Consider the following 22,632-nt stretch of genomic DNA (forward strand, 5'->3'; position numbering starts at 1 on the left):
AATATAAATATATATGTTTATGTTTAGCCTCTGTGGGCTCTTTGTGTTGGCTTATAAAAATCAGGTACATTACAATTGTCTGGATCAATGTCGAGGCTTTCGTTGATAATGCCAATGGCAGATAAATATGTTGAATTTGACCAAGATACGTGTTTTTCCGTTTCATATATAGAGTTGATAATAGGATTTTCGTGTGACTCTAGCCCATCTACAAACTTCTTTAAGAGATAGAATGCGTGTTGGCAGAAAGGTTGGACTCCAGCTTTACCATAAATGTGAGTGTTTGAAAACTTCTTTGTCGGGTTTTCGTAATGTTGATTTATACATTTACGTAGGATATAACGTTCAAATATCTCCACTTCTTTGGCCACAGTAGGAGAGATAGTGAACCAAATGGGAAGTCCATATAAAATAATTGATCTTATGGCCACTTTATATAAGAGAAGTTTTGTACTCTGCGGTAAATATTTGTTTCTGAATAGAATTGATAGACGTCCAGCTACACGTTTTGCTTTTTCGTACCTAAATTCATGCGTACAATTTTATTCACCTCAAAAGTTAAATATATGTATTCCAATAAATACTACCCAAATACGCATTGCGCATCCGAGTATAAAGTTGGAAATGTTCAACAATGACAATGCGTATGTTAGGGGCAACCCTCATGAACAATATGGTATCTCATATGTTCGATAATAAATATGGCAATACTGGACAATATGACGCTTAGTCGTGCAACCGACAGTTCAATAAGTCGCACATTCTCGTGAATTCCATTTTATCTTTTAAATTGGTAGCTGTGAACGCTCATCTTAATAAATAAACTTTACATCTTTAGTAGCATTACAACTCGACTTTTATTTACCAAGGAATAAAAGCACAACAAAAGTGGCGACGAAGATATTGGCATTTAATCAATAATTTCGCACACAGTAAATTGCTAACAAACAAAATGTCTCAAGACACAATTTTGCATTTGCTAGCAGAGCAACAAAAAACAATGTTACAACAGACGCAATTGCTGAAGCACATGGCAGAGCTACTTCACACGCAAGGCATAGCAAGTTTCACACAACAACCACAAAATCCAAATACGTCTAAAGCGGCGCTAATGGAATCACTGGCACAATCAATGACAGCATTCGAGTACGAACCAGAATGCGGACTTATATTTCAGGCGTGGTACAACAGGTTGGTTCATGTTTTCGAAAAAGAGGCAAACACACTCGAAGACCATGACATAGTAGCACTTTTATGACGGAAAATGTCAAACCAAGTACACGAAAGATTTGCCAACTACGTTTTACCAGCAAAACCTGAGGACACAAGTTGCACAAAGGTACAAATGCCTTCAATAATCGAAGAACGACAGTGAGGATTTCAGAGAATACGCAAGCAGAGTAAACCTACAATGCGAACAATTTTAAATGAACGAATTGAAAATCGATCAATTCAAATGTCACATTTTCGTCCTTGGACTCATGTCAGCAAAAGACAACAAAATAAGAATACGTTTAACAATAAATATAGATCAACTAGTGGACGAAACACAACGGATTCTCGACCTCAAGGCAGGCAACATTATGATTGAACATCAATCAAAAACCGTCTGTTCACTCATCAAGCATACACAAGGCTTCAAGAAAAACAAAATACCTAAATCACCATGTTGGTGCTGCGGAGACCTACACTACGCAAAATTTTGTACATATTGGAAGCACAAGTACAGCAAATGTCATCAAATTGGTCACAAAGACAACATTTGTGACATCGCAAAAACAGGCAAAAATTTCAAATCAGCGTCCGACAACAAAGAAAACAAATCCAAAACATCCAACAATTCGAAGAAACCATTCAACACGAATGCAGTTTTCCAAACAAAGAACATCAATTTCCTAGAACATCAATCAACCCAGTAAAGCTTCAAATTGATACCACATCAGACATATCAACAATATCAGTCGCAACATGGAAATCCATAGGTAAGCCAGAAGAATACACAACAGACGACTGTGCTAGCGACGCAAACACACATTCAATCAAGCTAATAGCAGAAATTGAAAGCAAAATTACGATCGGTGACAACACAAAAACATTAAAATGCTATATATCAGATATGGACAAACTCAACATCATGGGAATCGATTGGATACAGTCTTTCAATTTATAACAAAAACCAATAACGTCCTGGTGCCATCAAATTACATTTGAAGACGACGTAGCAGAATTAAAAAGTAAGTATCAATCTGTCTATGACAACATTAGCCTAGGCCTGTGAAAACAAAAGTCAACATGAAGCTATTGCCAGATGCAAAACCAGTATTCTTTCCTAAAAGACCAGTTCCCTTCGCAGCAAGGATTGAAATAGAAAATAAACGTCAAGGTATCATTACTCCAGTAAATTCATCAAGATATGCAGCAGACTGCCACAACTGTGTAATATTTAGTCATCTAGACATATCAGACGCATACCTCCAAGTCGAAGTCGACGATGAAAGCAAAAAAGGATTATGTAAATTCAACCCTTTCACCCCAGGTATAAAATCAGCTCGAGGAGCATTCCAAAGGATTATTGATGAACTTTACGCTGGTGTCATCGGAGCAAAAGCTTACATAGATGACATCATGCTTGCAAGTGAAACAATTTCGGAACACAAATAAAATTTAACCAAACTTCTTCAAAGAATCAAAGAGTTCGGTTTCAAATTAAAAATCGAAAAATGCAAATAAATCAAATACAAATAAATTATCTTGCACAGATAATCGATAAAGATGGTATCAAACCAGATCCAAATAAGATCGCAGCCGTTCAAAATTTAAAAATCCCAGAAAACATTTCTGAGGTAATGTCATTACTAGGCTCCATCAACCATTATGGAAAATATGTACATAACATGCGAACATTACGTAAACCCCTTGACGACCTTTTAAAAAAGGACACACAATTCGTATGGACACAACAATGGCAAATATCACTTGACGATTTCAAGAACATATTGACTTCAAATTTGCTTCTCACGTACTATAACCCAAACATGCCTATACACGTCGCAGCTGACGCATCATCCCATGGAATAGGCCCAGTGATATATCATACGTTTCCCGACGGAAGTATGAAGGCCATATACCACATATCAAGAGCTCTAACACAAGCGGAAAAATTATAATATACACTTATATTTGCAGTACAACGGTTTCATAAAATGTTATTTGGTCGCAAGTTTACATTGCACACGGATCACAAACCCCATTTTGGCAATATTCGGTTCAAAGAAAGGAACTCCAGTTTACACAGAGAAACGTTTACAACGATGGGCTCTTATATTACTCGCATGTGACTTCGAAATCAAATATCAAATCAAATTTATTGTAGAAACAATATCGTTCGATGAAGACATACGCAGCGAGGTAAACGAAACCGTATCCGTTCTTCCAATCACCTTCAAAATGATTTTAGATAGGTAATACAATATATGCAAAACGGTTGGCCTGACAGCAACAAAAATGTTGAACCATCAATTATTCAATTTTAAAACCGTACCCCTGGACATCCTACTCGAAGAGTTCGACATCAATCCATCAACACAACAAGAAGACTTTGCAACTCCAACTGGTTCCTCACATTGGTCCCCCAAAAGGATTACGGCTAGAAGACATCCAGTTAAACCAATTTCAAGATCACCCATTTCATCGTAAGGAGGGAGATGTTAGGGGCAACCATCATGAACAATATGACATCTCATATGTTCTATATTAAATATGAAAATACTGGACAATATGACGCTTAGTCGTGAAACCGCCAGTTCAATAAGTCGCACATTATCGTGAATTTCATATTATCTTTTAAATTAGTAGCTTTGAACGCTCATCTCAATAAATAAACTTTACACCTTTAGTAGCATTACAACTCGACTTTTATTTAACAAGGAATAAAAGCACAACATCGTATTTTGATTTTTTTCGACACAAATGTAAATACCTTCGTTGCATATTTGAAAAGTACGGACGTTCAACAAATCCTATAAAGGTTTGAAGGTGGGTATTTTAGTACGCAACGCTTTCAAATGTTACACGAGCCTAAGATGTTACACTTGTATAATATAATAAGGCAGATTTTAAGAGTATTATTTGTTCTCAATTGAATTGAATACCATTATTAGGTTAGCCTTTCCGCTAAAAAGATATGTTGTGTGTTCTGCAAATGTACCTTCAACGTAGTGAACAATAAAAAAATCAACTATTAACAAAAAAAAATCAAATGTTAATAAGCAAGAGATAATATCTTAATAAAATAAATATAATTAAATAACCAAATTGAAATATCTGGCGGCCAACATTCACGCCAATCCATGTCAGTAGTTTAATCAAGCATCAAAATCATAAGTGATTAAAAATAAAAGTATTAACGCAGAACATGTTAGGCAAATCGTGGATGCTACTGTAAGTGCAGCACTTCAGGGGGGTTACTCTGTATTGCGATGCGTAAGACAAATTGTATCGCATCGCATAATTGGTACTCCCTAATTCGTTTTCGTATCTCCTTTCGCATCTACATTACGCAAATGTGGTATCACCGAACTCTGTAATACGAAAACGCATGTCAAATTCGTTCGTTAACCGCATATATCTTGCGTTAACAAAATAGCAAACGCAAAGGAAGCGAAACATGTAAGTAAGCAAAATTAAAGGTTTTATTTATATCTAAATTAATTATTTTGGGGATAATATAAAAAATATTTGCAATATTTTGTTAGTTGATTTTATGGAGCATAACAGCGATTTGGCAAAGGGACAATTGCAGAGTTCAAATGCTAAACAACGCGCAAACAATTTGTGGACAAAACCGGCTGATGACCTCAATTCAAATGGACCTCCTGTAAGAGATGTCGCTGGTTGGAAAAAAGTAATATATTATATTTTTATATAAAATGTGAAACTTTGTGTGCATATTTACAGGTTGGTATTGATAACCACCTTGTCCAAGCAATTTCAAAGCAGCGGCCACTTTTATTGGAGATGGAATAGCTGTGAATGCATTTGGAACGACGAGCGTTTAATGAATACATAAACGCATCTTTATTGAAACGAACATTTATTTCATATGAATATGAATCATATAAATATATATCTATATGAAAACAAAAAACTATAAAAATTAAATATTTGAAAACGTCTGTCACATAATTCGTACTTCTATTTTCATACCCGTGGTCACTTACGGAGAGTATATTTGTCTTAAAATTCTTTTTTTAATTCGTTCATCATTTTTGTTTCTAAAAAAACAATCGTACCACACAAAAATATGTTTTTATTTACAATTTTTTGACGATTCCTTTTGACATTCTTCGTTATTGTTTACTTTGTGGTGACAGTGTTGCCCAATTTTCGATTTAGTTTGCGAATGCGTTTGCGTGAGCGATACAGAGTACCAAATTGAACTCTTAACGCATCGCACTTGCTTTCGCAACGCAATACAGAGTAACCCCCCAGGAGCAGCGTGCCATTGTAGACTCTGAAAGTAAGGGTCGGCCGCAGGATGGCATGGTACTATCAAGTTGTGCTGATAAAAAGAAATAAAATTGTTGCCCATGATATGATGTCTTGCCTCGTTCAACACAAATTTAATAACTAAGAGTGAAGTTCATTACCTTGAACTTCACTCTTAGTTATTCCATTAGGTATTGGAGGAAAATATGATACAAAGAAATACTAAGCATTTGTGGATCCTGAAAAATCACTTGTCTATAATACTAATGAAAATACTACCATAAGAACTACTGACGAAGGACCGGTTTATTCGCGTCTTTACCCCTACCCATTGAGTGTAAGTGATTTTGGCAATAATGAAGTAGAGAATTTATTAACCAACGGTATTATTAGACTGTATTCATCAACGCCAAACTTTTTTATAAGCCAGGTAATGCAAATGTCATAGCAGACGCTAGCTGAGGCAACCATTCACAGCGAAGCTTCACTTACAAACACAATCGGTGGACAAACCAGTAAATTGTTTCCGGAATCCAATAATAATGTAAGAAGGGTCAGTAAAAGTTATGAAATTTTATATCATGTTTGGGAAGAAGAGTCGATATTTAATTTTATTTGAAGGCAACGAAGATTTATTTCAAATGTTGTAACCATAGTATGAAAATAAACTATATGAAACGTTTGCAATCGTTTCGTACCGTACTCTTCGAAAGAACAAAACGAAACAAAAGAACACCACACTTAGTTCTTTCGTTTTGTATATCGTACTGTTTGCGCTCATGAGAGCAAAGAGAACGAAATCGAAAAATTCTCCGTTACAACAAAAATAAATGGAAAAGTTTCAGTTTTTATTGGGAGCGAAACAAAAAGGAAAGATCCCAAACGTTTGCCGAGCAAAATGATCAATTGTTGGTACTAAAAACGAAACGATTCAAAGCAAATGAAAAGTTTATGACTTTGTGTGATTCGTACGGGCATCGTACTGTTTGTTTACGTTCTCTGGTTGTAACGCTGGCAAGAATTCAACATAAGTTAATTGATCTTTTACCGAAGGAGTTGTTAGTCTTATACCGGGTGGATAGGATAGATACTAATCTATTACAACCAGTTTAAGCTGGGTGGAATAGTTTGATAACACATCTTCAAGTCTTTGTAACGCGAACCAAAAATAACTCGGGTGTGCTCCCCTAAAAGAGTTGGAAAGAGTTGAAAAAAAAGTTACGGTGCAGAGCTTAAAAAACTCAGTACCGGCCGATGTCGTTGATCTGCCCACGAGTCACTCCCGTCGTTTTCCTGCGATCGTGAGCAACAATCTTCTACAGATGTGGGTATCTTGGCATCTGTAGTCCAAGGTATAGCTACAAACACTCAGTTGAGTTGAGTTGAGTCGGCCGATATTTAGAGAAGGCTGAGCCAAACCAACGTCGAAGGAGACTGCCAAGAGAATCCATTGACGAAGGAAGGCGAAGCTGGTTCTGAGATCAGGAAGCCGAATTAAAGACCGGGAATACCAAAAGGAACAACCGGTATTTGCGAAAGAGAAAGAGGACAGCAACAGATGGTAAGAAGCTTGCCAGTAAGCGCTATCGAGACGAGCTCTGCTATGCAGTGATCGACGGAAATAGTGCGCCCGGTAAGCTGAAAAAGGAGACCCATAAGGAGGTTATGAATGCGGTCAATAAGAATCATGATCATGTAGCACCTACTTCAAGGAGGGGACTCCCTCCATAGCTGCGTTTTCAAGGAGGGCTAACTAGATAGAAGTCTGAGGAAACTAGTGGCAAATTAACAGTTAAACAACAATTAAACTTAAGCTGGTGAGGAAAAGAGACATTCCTCAATTACAAAAATCTAGTCTTCGTCGGAGACTGTAGCCGCGGAACGCATGCTCGAGGTCTTCGGTCTGGAGAACAACACACTGCTGGTGAAGAAGTATGAAATCTTCCACAGGGAGGAGAAAAAGAAAGTGACACTCCTTGTGTTAGGTTTGGACAGGTCTTCAATGGCAAGTCAGGCTAAGACCAAAAGCAAGGCGCACTACGTGTCCAATGCTGTATACTTAAAATCGGAAAGGCAAGGATTGTAGAAGGTGAAGCCACAGAAAACAGCGAGCGGAAAATACCCAGCACTAAAGATGATGGAGGCGAGGAGAAGATCACTGTGATGCTAACTCACACTATATTTCGTGGGGTACAACTAATACTGACAAATGTGCCATGCCATTTTAGAATATTTAAATACTAACGACCTAATAACCCTTAACATAGGCAATAAACCCACCATTGTTAACAGAATTATAGAGGAGGTATTAGATATAACAATATGTCCAACAATAGATGAGGTCCAGTAATGGAGATCTCAGACAAGTACTCCTTTTCTGACCACAAATATATTATGTTTTAAAAACTTGCGGCCACCGCCAAAATCCATATATTGCCGAAACAAGTCCAAAATAGCTGGATAAAGTTCGTGAGACTAGTCAAGTAAAAGTTAGGGCAACCCAATTGAGAATGCCTAGACACGAAAGAAATAATTGTAAAGTCTTTAGAGGGATGTTGTCCTCTTCGAGAATGAAAATCTGCCTTTGAAAAACCCAGGATGACAGAGGAGATTTGTAAGGAAAAGGGTTCGATGGCTTTACAACAAAGCACGCCGACAGCGTGAACGACGTTTCAAAAATCAAGAAGCTTCTATCTAAGACCCACGTTCAAACCGAAACTATGGTAGATGGTGAGGGTAACAGGATAGAAACAGTTGGGAAAACATTAAGGCTTATAACCACCGAACACATGGACAATGAACGAAAGAAAGATCATAGGAACATATGATTGACAAATTAATAGTGCTAGACGCTTTAAAAAGCTTCTCACCATTAAAAGATCAACATCTTCCATGCTTTACTACAAAAAGACGCGGTATAATTACACCACATCTAGACGCACTCTTTAACGCATGTAAAAGCCCGAAGGCCTGACAAGCAAGGCAAACTATGCAACTCCAAAAGTGTTTTAAGTTGACCAGACAATCATAGATTGGGTTAAATATATGCTAAGGAATAGATGGATTAGCTGCAACATTCAGAACATAACAATCAGAGAGAAAGTAGGACAGAGAACAACACAGGGAGGTTTTTTGTCACCCCTCCTGTGGTTGCCCACATAAATGGACTCTTAAGGAACTAAAATCCTATCTTACTATGCTGAAACGGTGCTAAACATGGTCTATCATTGGGCTTAACCGAGGGACGTAAATATGGATAAAACGGAGATGTTTTTACCAAAGACAAATATAGATGTGTATGAAGAGCCCATCTTCCAAAACAAATTGATAACCCTATCAAATAAAGATAAGTATCTGGGAGTAATTCTAGACAGAAAACATAAATGGAGAGACCACATACAGCAACGGGGTGACAACGCCCATAGATTCTGGTCTTTCTGTAGAAGAGCCGTAGAATGATACACTGAATCTATAAGAGCGTTAGTAGACCAATTGTAACATACGCGTCTGTTGTCTGGTGAGCAGCAATGGGCAAAAATATCACATAAAAGCGTTACAAAAAATTAAGAGAACGAGTTATGTAAGGGGCATATGTGGGGCAATGCGGACAACATCAATTAGGTCTTTGGGACAATACTGTATATACATCCAATAGACATTCAAATAAAGTATGAATCGGTAATCGCAGCTTTAAGACTTAAAGCAATTGTAGAGTGAATCGACACCGGACATAACATAACGCACAAAAGCATATTACAGGTAACTATTGGATCCACAATCAATACCATTGATTCAGACCGAATAGCTGGAATGAGAGTAGTCACACTGTGCTAAACTATAGTACCGAATAAAGAACAATGGAAAAGCGAAACTCTAGTTCAGATGCCTGCTGGTAACTGTTGCTACACCGATGGCTCTCGACTAGGAGGAAAGACTGGACTGGGACTTTTTATTGAAGAACCGGGTAACGAAATTTCTCTTGGCCTTACAGAACACAGCACGATCCTACAGGTGGAGCTTCAAACTATAACAGAGTGTCTTAACAAAAAACAACAAATATTATTACGAATAGCAAAGCTATAAATGCAATATCATCCAAAACAGTTAGATCCAAAACTGTACTGGAATTTATAAAGACCATTAACAACTTCTCACAACAAGGACTTATAAGAATTATTTGGGTACAGAGCCACACAGGAGTAATAGCCAACCAACTAGCTAGTAGTGCTACTACACTACCCACAATAGATGTGAGTAATGCCAAATCCTTTGCGTTAAAGGATTTGGCATTACATGGGGGAGAGAGACCCACAAAATTCTTTGTGATAATGAGGGGAAAGGAAAGATCACAAAAAAGTTACGAAGTAATCCAAATGAGGACAAAAATAAGCAAATCCTAACGCTAAAAAAAGAAATAAGCAGACTGACTGGTATTCTTACGAAACATCTCAGCCTGAGTCATATCTACATAAGATTGAATGCAAGGTCAGCAGCAGGTGCAGAGCGTGTGAGGAAGACAATGAAACGCAGGAACATTATCTGTGGAAAATGACACTATTCATGGACTAACCGATATGATGGGGTTTGAATTGAGAAGTCTGAAGGAATTCTCAAAAAACTTATGGGTCGATTACGGATGGTATTTATATGGGTCGATTACGGATGGTAACCATAGTTTAGTGGCGTTGCCAGTTGCCAAATTTGAATTATGTATGGCAACTGTTGTCAACTTCAGTTGCTTCAAATATAATCTTTCGGCAACCATTTATTTCTGGTTGCTGTTTAGATTTGTTTAGCAATAATAACTGAAATTTGAAGGCTTCCAATAATGGTTAAAATTACTACCAAAGAACAATTTGAGGTCATAATTGCGCGGATGGAAGCTCACCCAAATATAGCACGTGGCGTGCGGACTTTTGGTCAAACCAAAGCCACTACCGATGACGAGTGGAAGGCCATTTCCATTTAAATATAAATTGCGAACCTCTTCATTTGGGCCCATGATAAATAAAAAAAATTTTGTTCTTCCCTTTTTCCTTCTCTGTTAATTTGGAAACAATCCAAATTTTACACAGTCTTTCCTCTATTAGCCGCACAACTTCGATCAAAACCACCGACATTGTGGGTTGAGACATGTCAACATAGAAGTCATTGCTATGGAACTTTTGAAAACTTCCCTCCGCAAAAAACCTCAGAGCTGCACACACTTTTAAGAGAGGAAAATTTGCTGTTGACCATCGGACTTTTCGGAAACCAATCTAATTTTCCCTAATTCTAACAGTCTTTTTCTCAACTGTTGTAAGTGTATGTTCTTATTTTTGTTGGACGTGTGGTGATATTATCCACCCCTATTTTCAAACTAACCTAAACTATTTGACTTACATCATAGATATAAAAGAGAAGTAAATGGCCTGGGGAACGTTTTCAAATATAAAAGATTAAGAGAATAACACTTGTTCGTTTTGTCCGGATTTATTTTTATGGAACATAAAACGTTTATTGATTTAATTCATATTACGAAAACATAAAATAATAAAGAAATGTTCGATGTGAAAACATAAAATAATTTAAAAACTAAATGAAATGGAATGCGCGTATGCGCTACGACGTCTAGGCAACAACTGCCCCCCAATCCGGGCTGCTGCTACGTCTTCTTCTTCTTCTCTTCGTTAAAAATTAATTCGATTTTGCATAGTTGCAAATTATCGTACTCTTACAGTCGGCCATCCTGTCGATCAATCGTCCTCGATTGAAACTTCTTCTTTGAATCCGCTTTCACTATTGTCGTCATCGTTGGGTGGTAGGGTACACCATTGTTTTAATTTATCAGATGCGTGAATTGATTTATAATGACGTTGTTTTCGGTTAGCACCTGGTAAATCTTCAATAACATATCGATCGTTTTCTAAAACGTGCGTTATTATAAAAGGACCTTTATATAGGGGCTCTAACTTTCTAGACTGTCCAGTAGCAGTTGGTTCGTTTTCTATTAAAACCAGATCACCTTCCTTATATCGTGTTGGGCTCGCATGACGTTTATCGTACCGTTGTTTCTCGACTTGTCGTTGCTGGTTAATTCGATTAGCTGATTCGTCTCGTATTTCCTGCATGCGCTCTTCATCAAATGTTTCGCTGTGATGTAACGCTAATACTAATTTGTTCTGTAGTATATCTCTAGGTTGATACGCGAATAATAATTCTTGTGGTGTACGGCCAGTAGTTTTGTTTTTCATTGTATTTATTGACCATTGGATCCGTCGTATTTGTTCGTCCCATCGTCTATCTTCCTTCACCGTTGGGAGAAGCATTCCAAGTATTGTACGGTTTGTTCTTTCGGCGTGACCATTCGCTCTAGGTGTTCTTACTGCGTTAAGAATATGTTTAATATCATTGTCTTGACAAAACCGATTGAAATCTTTGGAGGTGAAAGACGTTCCTCGGTCCGTTATGATGCGTGTTGGGAATCCAAAGTATTCACTGATTTCTTTTAAAATGTTTATTACGTACTTGGTTGCTGTACTCCTTACTGCCCTTACTATTGTAAATTTTGTAAATGCGTCCACGATGACCAATATATGTTCATTTTGTTTAGAACTTTTAGGAAACGGTCCTAAGTGATCCATATGCACAGTATGGAATGGGATCGGGGTTATGTTGTTAAAATGGTACTCTCCTTCGCGTTTTCCGCCAACGTGTTTGTTGTATGCACACTCGATACATGACTTAATATACGACTTAACAAAGTTTCGCATTCGAGGAAACCAGAAGTGTTGAGTTAGCCCTTGTATCGTTTTTTCAAGTCCTAAATGACCAGCATTATCATGTTGTTCTTGAACTACCTTCCAGCGTATTGCTTTAGGAACTACCCACAAAAGTTTATTGTTTATTTTCCGGAACAATCGTCCATTTTCAATGATATATTCGCTGCATAACGTTTTTTCTTTGGCGATAACTCCGTCGACTATTTCCCTTATTTTCTCATCCTGAAGTTGCATTGAGAATAACCAATCTTCTTCACTTACAGTGGTTTTTGATATACGCATCGATGCTGTTTCGGTTTCATCCGGTTTCTCATATGGTGCTCGGCTTAGAGCGTCAACGTGTTCCATTTTTGATGATGCTCGGTGTTCTATTTTGACGTCAAAGTCCTGTATACGTAGCCACCATCTCGCAATTCGGGGTATTAATTCCTTCTTCTGCATGGTCGTTTTTAATGCACTACAATCAGTAATTACCGTTATTTCTTTGCCGTAGATATAATATTTAAACCGTTCCAACGTTTCGACAACTGCCAATGTTTCAAGTTCGTAACTATGATAGTTTTTCTCCTCATCGGTAGTTGATCTGCTGTAAAAAGCTACAGGTTTCCACACATCGGTTTCTTTCTGCATCAATATTCCGGCAATACCTATGGAGCTTGCGTCCGTATGGATCTGGTGTTCACTATTCATGTTGTACGCTACCAAAATCGGGTTGGATGTCAAATACGTTTTTAATTCGTGGAATGCCGCTTCCTGCTTCTCACCCCAATAAAACGAACAATCCTTCCTCAATAATACACGTAGAGGTTCTGAGATGACTGCGTATGCGGGAACGAATTTACGAAAATAACTGGTCAATCCAAGAAATTGTCTTACGGCTGTTATATTTGTGGGGGTTGGAAATTCAAGAATTGCTGCCGTTTTCGCCTTCCCTGGGCTTAGACAGTCGGAGTGTAGCTTATGACCAAGAAATTCTATAGATTCGTTTAGGAATGTGCATTTTTGGAAATTCAGCGTTAAATTTAGTTCTCGTAAGACTGAAAATACTCTCCGCAATTTGTCCAACATTTCGCCAATACTATTACTTCCCACAACGATATCGTCCATATAGTGGAATACATCTCCGTCCCGAGCTCTCTCGCGGATTAGTGCCATTAAACGCTGAAACACTGCCGGCGCGTTCTTAAGTCCAAAAGGCATTCGTTTAAATTCGTACAACCCGTCTGGTGTCACAAATGCAGTATACATTTTACTATTATCGTCCATCGGAACCTGGTAATATCCGCTGTTCAAGTCTAGGACCGTGTAGTATTTGAATTGGTTTATCTCTTGCAGTCGTTCTTCGATATTTGGAGTTGGAAATATCTCCTTTACTACGTGCTGGTTTAATTTTCGATAATCGACGCATAATCTATCCTGACCGTTTTTCTTTTTTACAAGTACAATTGGGCTGGCATACGTGGACGTAGATTTTGTTATAATATCGTTCGCTAAAAGTTCATTTATCATCGTTTTTACTATTTCTTTTTTCGGTTCGGGTATTCGGTATGGCCTGGATACAATAGGTTCCTTTGTCGTCAATTCTATTTTCATTTTTAGTTCGTTCGTTAATCCGATTTCGCTTATGTCTCTTCCCATAACATTTCTATACTCGTTTATCAGTTCACACAACATAATCCGGATACCTTCGTCGTTTACTCCGCAATTGATTTCAGATAAGGCAATCGGTTTTCGTTCCGTTTTCCGTGTCGTGAATACATTGGCGTTTTCCAATCGTTGCTCCTTATCATTTACTATCAACTGTATTTCATTGTTCGTAAAAATGTCTTTTCCAAGAATTAAGTCCGGGGTAAAAATATGATCATCCGCAACGTAAAGTTCTGCCGTAATTTCAATATCATCAATCGTAAGTTTTGTTGTCAAGACTTCTTCGATTACACACGTTCCACCACAAACTCCACTGATACGTAATTTGCATTTTCTAATGTCGACTCCTAGCTTATACGCCACTGTTTTATGGATCATGCTGCATTCACTACCGGTATCAATCAAGGCATCGTATGTAAAACCATTTATAGTAACAGGTTTATTGTTGAGTACTTTACGTACGCTGTAAGTTTTTGTTTCTGTGCGTCCACAATGTGTCGGTGAATCTTTAGGATGAACTTTGTGACAATCTCGGCATCGTTCTCTTCGCGGTGGTTTTGGGCATTGACTGGAAATATGTCCTGGTTCGGAACAATTGTAGCACATTACCTTTGGGTCCGCTTTCTTACGCCTATCGACATCCTCCTTGGTGTACGGATCGCGTTTCCCTGTTGAAGACATTAGATTTGACCTGTTGCTACAATTAGCGATGCTCGCTAAATATTGTCCTGATGCTTCACGTAACCCTCGCATTGTTCGAAACCGTATTGGTGCAATTGCTTGCTGTAGCTCACGATGCTTCAATCCGTCACGAGTATATTTCACTGCCGCTGTTTCACTGATACCATACCGTCTTCCCAGTGCGCTCATTCGAAAACAGTATTCGCTGATGGATTCGTCTTGCCGTCGTACGGTTGATGTCATTTTAAAATGAATATCTGCTTCATCCGCGTTTGTGCTGAATTCCTCCATTAAGGCGTTTGCTAACTCATTCCACGTTCCGAAAAATTCTGGAGTCGAATCAAGCCATAACTTTGCCGGGCCTTTTAACTTCCTATACACCGCGAGTAGCAAAAGAGTTTCTTCACACTCGTAGGCTTGTGCTGCTTTATCTACTCTATCGATGAATTGTTCTACGCCGAATGTTGAATCTTTTGTTGGATCGTACTCCGGTAATATTTCCGCCATTTCTTGTACACTGTACGTTCTCTGGATGGGCTCGTAACTCGGTTTCTGGGTAAGAGCTGATTCATTCACCTTGGTTTCGTTGCTTTCGTTTGCTGGTAAATCGACGATGGGTGTTGTTACTTGACGTTGTTGTTGTATGATTGACATCACATTTTCCATCATATCTTTTAAAGTATTAATTTGGGATTGTATTGACACTTCCTCCTCTACGCCATCAATATCTTCACACTCGACCTCATCGCTACCTAAAGCTCTAGATAACCGTTCGACCAGTTCACTTTTCTTTCCCATCGTGTCTAATTTTCTTTCGCGAAGTAACCGTTTTAATGTATCAACTTTTAATGACGTTATTTTAGGCATGTTGTTTTGTTTTGATCTCTTTTTAATTGTCACTCCGTTTACTAGTCGTTTATCCTTTTTCGTTTTCCGTCCGTTTTTATTAGTTTAAGTTCGATAATTATCGTTTTTTTTTATTTCGTTTCGTTCCTATGTATTTTCCATTTGAGTCGTTTTTCTATCGTTTCAAGTTACGTTTGAGTTGTTGCACTTCATATCACATTCTCTGTTGTTCGTTATTTCATTGTTAGTACGTTATCCTCTCTTTCCTTTTATATTCTTCCAAATCGTTATACCGTTACTTTGCATTCCTCACGTAAGCGATCGTCACATTATGAAGTTCTTAAACGTATATATGTTCGTGTATGTTCACAAAAATTTTATACATATGTACGTATATGATTTTTTTATGCAACAGTGCGTTTTGCGTTTATAGTTTTTTTCGAACTTCTTTTTTTTTGGAATACGCCACAATTACGTTTTTTTATTATTATTTCCGATAGCCGTAAGCGCGTTTAATATATGTGGATATTAAGATCCCACTTCTGAACTAAAAGATTAAGAGAATAACACTTGTTCGTTTTGTCCGGATTTATTTTTATGGAACATAAAACGTTTATTGATTTAATTCATATTACGAAAACATAAAATAATAAAGAAATGTTCGATGTGAAAACATAAAATAATTTAAAAACTAAATGAAATGGAATGCGCGTATGCGCTACGACGTCTAGGCAACAACTGCCCCCCAATCCGGGCTGCTGCTACGTCTTCTTCTTCTTCTCTTCGTTAAAAATTAATTCGATTTTGCATAGTTGCAAATTATCGTACTCTTACAAATATATTACTGGTGATTTTGAAAAATTAAAGGACATATTGATTTAAACATTTAAATAAATTATACTATAATAAATTATATATTTTATATTGATAATTGTGATATAATAATAATATATTTAAGCCTGTAAATTGAAATTAGTGGTTGAGAGTAGATATAATATTGAAGTCCTTGTTTTTGAAGTACAATGGTTCTGAACCCCTCCAACTGAATAGACGTTAAGATATCATTAAGCTAATACAATGTTAGTTTCAAGCTTTTGGAGTAGTTTATATTTTGTTGTTTTTTGAACCGCTTTTGGCCCTTTGGGCTAGATTCTCGTTTATGAAATAAATTGAAATTGAAATAAACACGGTAGCACCGTTGAAATAGAGAAGCTATTTTAAAAAACTTAAACAGTTTTTAGCGATAGAAAAGATTAGATTTATTACTATCGAGAAATAGAGCCATTATTATATCAATAATAACTTTAGCAAAAATAGGTTAATCCGGCAATTATAGATGCCCCAGAAATTAAATATAGAAGTATTAAATATCATATATTTTAACCATACAAATTTACAAAATTTGCAGTATATTAAAAATCTTCAGGGTGAAGTCATAAGTCATCTCTCTTTGTGAGATGAATGAATTTAAAAAAAAAGATCCCGAACATTTAGCAAACCTTCCTAAATGTCTTGCAAGCGCCAGTTGCTTCATAATTTCCAAATATAAGCAAACTCTGTACAATTGCATACGATAAGACCTGATTGTTTGAACGACAAATATAAAATTTTTGTCCATGTTATGGGCTTTTCAAAATATAGTTAAGTCATATTATTTAAATTGCTTCATTCTCGACATGTACGAATTGTATCCTCTAAATTATTATTTAATTCTTGAAAAAAGAACCTGAGGAACAAGTCGATTTTTCGACATTGCATTTGTTTTTCTTGATATTGGACTTTTTTTAGAAAAAAAGGACTGTATCTCCCGAATGCAAGGATGAAGCGACGTCAAATTTTGTTTATATCCTATTTAAGATAGTCGTATTAAATTTGTGCACAGAAAATCATTTTATCGTCACGGAAAAAATTCGGTGCTCATAGGATTAAGAGAAAATTTACTTTTGTTATGCGTGCCTAATGCCAAGGGATAGTTACCGCCAGGGACGTACGCAGGGGGGCGGCCCGGGGGGACCCCCCCAAATGAATTTTTTTCACAGTAGATTTATGTTTGCAACAACGAATTTCTTCATTTTGTAGTACCGGACATTCCCCCCCCCCCCCCCCCCCCATTTATTGGGGGGGGGGGATGTCCCAAATGAAATCCTGTGTACGTTCCTGCTTACCGCAATTTATAATATTATTGTCTACTTCACGCTTCGGAGTATCAATGTTTTAATTTATTATTTTAAATGCCATGTATATTAAATATGTTACATTGTACATGTAATAATACTTACCGCAACACGCCTTTTCATAAATCGAAAATACAACTCAATTCTAGAATGCATTACTGTTATTTCGGCAATCGTTCCATCGATATCCTTTGGATTTAGTTTATCTATCGATCCTCCTGAGTTCATTCGATAGTGTCCAATGTGTGGTGATGATGAAATTGTATTCGAAGAATTACGAGAGAAAACTTCGTTAATTTGCTGTTTCCTTTTATCAATTTGACGATTTTTAAAAAACTCTGTTAATAAATTTTTAACATCGATATCGCACTGTCGTTGTAAAATTTTTAACATTTCCAATAAGTATCCGTGTCCATAGTATGCATCAACTATAGGTTGATTAACTTCTATTACACGCGCCGAGTTTTCAAGCAAGGATGTCATTGCATCTGCATAGGCTAAATGAACTCGTTTATCAGCTTTCGCAATTTCCATTGAATTCCGTAGTTCCTTTTGATTTTTCGTTGTCAATTTAGAACATATGTACTTCGAGAATTTTTCTATGCCTTCCATGTGATGGCCTAATAAGGGGAATATTTTAAAAAATCGTTCAACTGATGCCAAATCATCTTTTTTCACTGCATCCTCGAATCGGCGAACCGCTATTTCTCGCATTTCACTTGCACCACATTCCAATATTCGCACAGATTCGCTTATTGTACTCTCAGAACCTTGAACATCATCTGCCGTACGTTTAAGTAACTGTAAATCCATTGCCAAAAATCGACTAATGTGAGCGGCAGCGACTTCATAGTCTTCTTCAACTATTGCCGTTGAAACGCCTTGACCACATAGTTGCAAATCGATCAAGTCATGTACCCTTCGTTGACTTTCGGAAACGCGACTGCGAGCCAAGTCTAATCGCCGAACCTTCGCGCTTACTGACGTTGCTAAGTTAGCCGTGTGTGATATTTGGCAGTCAAGCTTTTTGGTATCATTAATAATGCTTTTCATCTTGATAATGCCTTTATTTATTCCGGCCATGTTTGCTTCAATTTTACATTGTTTCGCCAGGAGAACATCTAAGTTGCGGCTAAGTTTTTCCTAAAATTTTAAGACGACAAAATTAAACAAATTTCCAAATATTTATGTAATCACCCATATTACGGTTGGCGTAGTCGTGTCGAAAATTAAGCACTGTCGTACTTATATGACAAATCGGTATTATGAAAGTCGTTACAATATGTCAATTTGGTCGTACAAGATTCTTTTGACGACAACATACAAAAAACTATAAAAATATTTTTAAAATTAAATTTTAACAATATTTACTGATCAAGTGTTACATTAGAATTTCTTTTATTGCATTAATTAGAAAACAAACAAAATATAAAAAGGGTTCTAAAAGTAAAATGTTTGCTTTGGTTTTGTAACAGAGTAAAGGTTTAAAATGGCAACAAATCATTCAACATTTTGCCCAAATCAGACATTCCTAAGCATGTTAAATAAATTTCTATAGTTCATATAAAAATTTGTTTTTTTAAAAAATGAATTTTTCGATTTCACAATGACACCTTGAAATTTACCAATGTACGCTATTAGTTTGATTTCCCCCTTTTTAAAAATGTCAGAACTTACTTAAATAAGTAAAAAAGCTCGGCCGAGCCCATGTCAATAATAGTCCTAAATCGAAAAATGTCGCAAAACTTACAGTCACTTCGGTTCTTAAACTGTAAAATTACACAAATTGGATGGAAACTTTTTATGGGAAATATGTTCTAACATTGACCTATGTAGAAAATTGTCCACATAAATATGTTCTATCCTACTCTAATATGAGGGCTATGTATAAATATTGATCTAAATTGATAATTTTCTGCATTTTCTCAAAACCCGGCAGTGTGAAATTTCGGTGGGTAAATTTTGTTATAACCTTCAAAGTAACGAAAATCGGGTAGTACCTGTACCAAAACGGTATACATTTTTTGTGGGAAGATTTGCCATCCCCTTACAATCAAACGTATCAAATTATAGTCAATTCGGTTGAAAATTTAGGAAAATATTCTATCCATGGAGAACGCAGAATCCAAAGTTACAGCAAATGATGTAGAAAAACATAAAGATCTTCAATGTATGTGTACAATTTCAAATTTTTACGACGGCTAAAATTGACATAGAATTTTATTCTGTTTAAGAATAAACGGGGTCTCAGGAAAATATTTCGAGGTGATGGTAACAAATTTAATATTCACCCACCCGCTTTGAGAAGGGTATAATAAATGTTCAAGAAATATATCTCATTATTTAGTATAAAACAAATTTCTCACTATAAATTTTTTAGCACTTTTATTTGAAACTTTTTATCAAATATTTTTGTTTTAAGTTACTTACTACTATTTTTATAAACAGAGCAAATTTGGAATGTTTTCTTTTATTACTATTTTTTTTAATAGAAAACATTTCTTTTTTTCCAGAATAAATGTATTGAAATAATAAAAAGATGGAGAAAAACATAAAGATCTTCAATGTATGTGCACAATTTCAAATTCTTACGACGGCTAAAATTGACATAGAATTTTATTCTGATTAAGAATAAAGGGGGTCTCAGGAAAATATTTCGAGGTGATGGTAACAAATTTAATATTCACCCACCCGCCTTGAGAAGGGTATAATAAATGTTCAAGAAATATATCTCATTATTTAGTATAAAACAAATTTCTCACTATAAATTTTTTAGCACTTTTATTTGACACTTTTTATCAAATATTTTTGTGATATTTTTGTTTTAAGTTACTTACTACTATTTTTATAAACAGAGCAAATTTGGAATGTTTTCTTTTATTACTATTTTTTTAATAGAAAACATTTCTTTTTTTTCCGGAATAAATGTATTGAAGATAATAAAAAGAAATAAAAATATTCACTTGCGCAATTTAATTAGAAAAAATTATGTTTTTAAACAATTTTACAGTACAGTACTTAAAACCCAACTGCACTACTATTTTAAGCAAACTTGACATAGACCATTCGCTGTGCTGCCGTCCAAAATTTAATCCCAATTAGACAAACGGTGATTATTTGCTGCACAATTTGTATGAAATAGAATTAAAGTATATAGGCTTGTGTGTACATCTGAACTTACACGCACAACGTCTGTCATCTCAGCCCATTCCATAAATGCAGGAGGGCTGAAAAAAAACACGTTGAAATCCGACAAACGTTGGTTATTTAAATCAATCATATGGAAAGCTATGTCGATATCGGAAATATATAATGAAGCGGTTTCTAAATCTGAAGGGATTTAACATAAAATTAACACAATCATTCTAGACTTAGAAGCTTCCCCTCAATCGCACAAACGTTGGGTACTTAGTAAACAATTTAATAAAATCGGGCGAGAATATACAGTGAAGTACGGTCGTTAAGAAGTATGTATATATCTTGCTACAAATAACCAAATTATAATAATTTAAAACTAAATGTTGGTATGAAAAAATTTTCTTAAAACTTCGGGACCAGGAAACTTTAATCGCTATAAAGAAACCGGTGTTCGTTATAAGCACACTCGTGTGTATAGGGAAGCTATATCAAAATCTAACTGAATACACTTCACTGTAGGCTCAATGGGCAAAATTTCGTAGCAATTTTTGCTTTGACAAGTCTGTTTTGAATGCTCTGTGAGAGTTTAAAAAATATTTAATTTCTAACTATTTAATCTGTGTTTGTTCTAAAGTAGTTTTCGAACATTCTGTTCTAATTGATATTTATAAATGTTAGTTATGTTGTGGTAATATCAATTAATCATTTTAATTCTAGGTGAAATTTTGTTCTACTCCGAATTTATTCTTTTGTTACATTAGCATATAAGTTGTTGTTACATATTTTTAATTTTGTTGTTTTCACATCTTGAAACACACTTGCCAAATTTTGTGTTCTATAAGAAATTCAAGGGATTTAAATACCAGCAATATATTTTTCTTCATATGGTTTTTCGAAAGCTAAATGCAACTACTTCAACTCTAAATTGGTCTTTATTTGTTTGGGAGAGTCATAGTGATCTATAATTAAAAGTATATACATTTCATGATATCCTTTGACATTTTATGATATTCTTTACAATTTTCAATCTGTTTCATCGCTTAATTGAAACTTTGCTTAAATGAAAACCCGGTTAATTGAAAAATTAATTACTTCCAAAAGTTATATTTCTGGAAATAGAGTCACAAATCAATAAAAAATGAATAAAACTCGAAGAAGACTCTAAAACATCAGAAAAAGGTCGACAATGACTCCAATCTAATGCCGAGGAATACTATGTATAGAGGACTCGTGCCTGGTCCCATTTTTCTCCCGACACCGGAGTCAATAACGATCAGGAAATGCGCGCTTATTCGAACATTTTAATCATCCAACAGGATTAAAAGAAGACTCGAATGGGATAAAAAACAAATACAATCTTTTAGTTTAACCATTTAGTGTCTGTATTTAACTACTTATAGAATAGTTATTTTTCCAACAACTAACCTCTTCGCATGTTATTTTTCGCAACGCGATGTCAATGTTTTTGCTGCTGTTCAAATCAATATTATCAATAAATGCCAATTCCATTTCTCAATTTTTCATATGGATCTACTGAATCTACTTCGAAAATAAAAGAAAAAAACACAATTGTCGACTTGTCAACAGCTGACAAACAATCGACCTGACTTATCGATAATGACATTAGTCCCACGCAATTCGATATCACAACAAGGGGCTAAACAGAATCAAGATATATTAATATTTATAGGCCATGAACAGAATGTTCGCGTTGAGAGTTTTTTGTTATCGGGTAAACGCACGCAAAATGTAAAGGGCTAAGCAGAATGCTCGCGTTAAGCCATCCGTCGCGTTATATGTAATCGAAAATACAACAACCACAAGGAAACGATATGCGTTTGTGTTATCGTTTCCTTGTGGTTGTTGTATTTTCGATAACAGTTAACGCGACGGATGGC

The 22,632-nt window shown here is 36.0% G+C and overlaps 1 protein-coding gene across 1 annotated transcript in view; it reads right to left on the reverse strand.

Annotated features, from left to right (window-relative positions):
* Window positions 1-22,243, reverse strand: part of LOC133326177 (conserved oligomeric Golgi complex subunit 4) — a 95,411-nt gene extending 73,168 nt beyond the window's left edge. Inside the window, exons 1-2 of the mRNA XM_061534854.1 lie at window positions 22,160-22,243; window positions 17,702-18,739 (exon numbers count right to left, since the gene is read on the reverse strand). Of these exons, the coding sequence (XP_061390838.1) occupies window positions 17,702-18,739; window positions 22,160-22,243 (1,122 nt within the window). The remainder of the gene's footprint in view (window positions 1-17,701; window positions 18,740-22,159) is intronic.
* Between the last annotated feature and the right edge of the window lie 389 nt (window positions 22,244-22,632).

Source organism: Musca vetustissima, unplaced genomic scaffold (assembly GCF_032173495.1).
Source record: "Musca vetustissima isolate MV318-11 ecotype Yass unplaced genomic scaffold, APGP_CSIRO_Mvet_v1 utg35446, whole genome shotgun sequence".
NCBI classification, from domain to species: Eukaryota; Metazoa; Arthropoda; class Insecta; order Diptera; family Muscidae; genus Musca; species Musca vetustissima.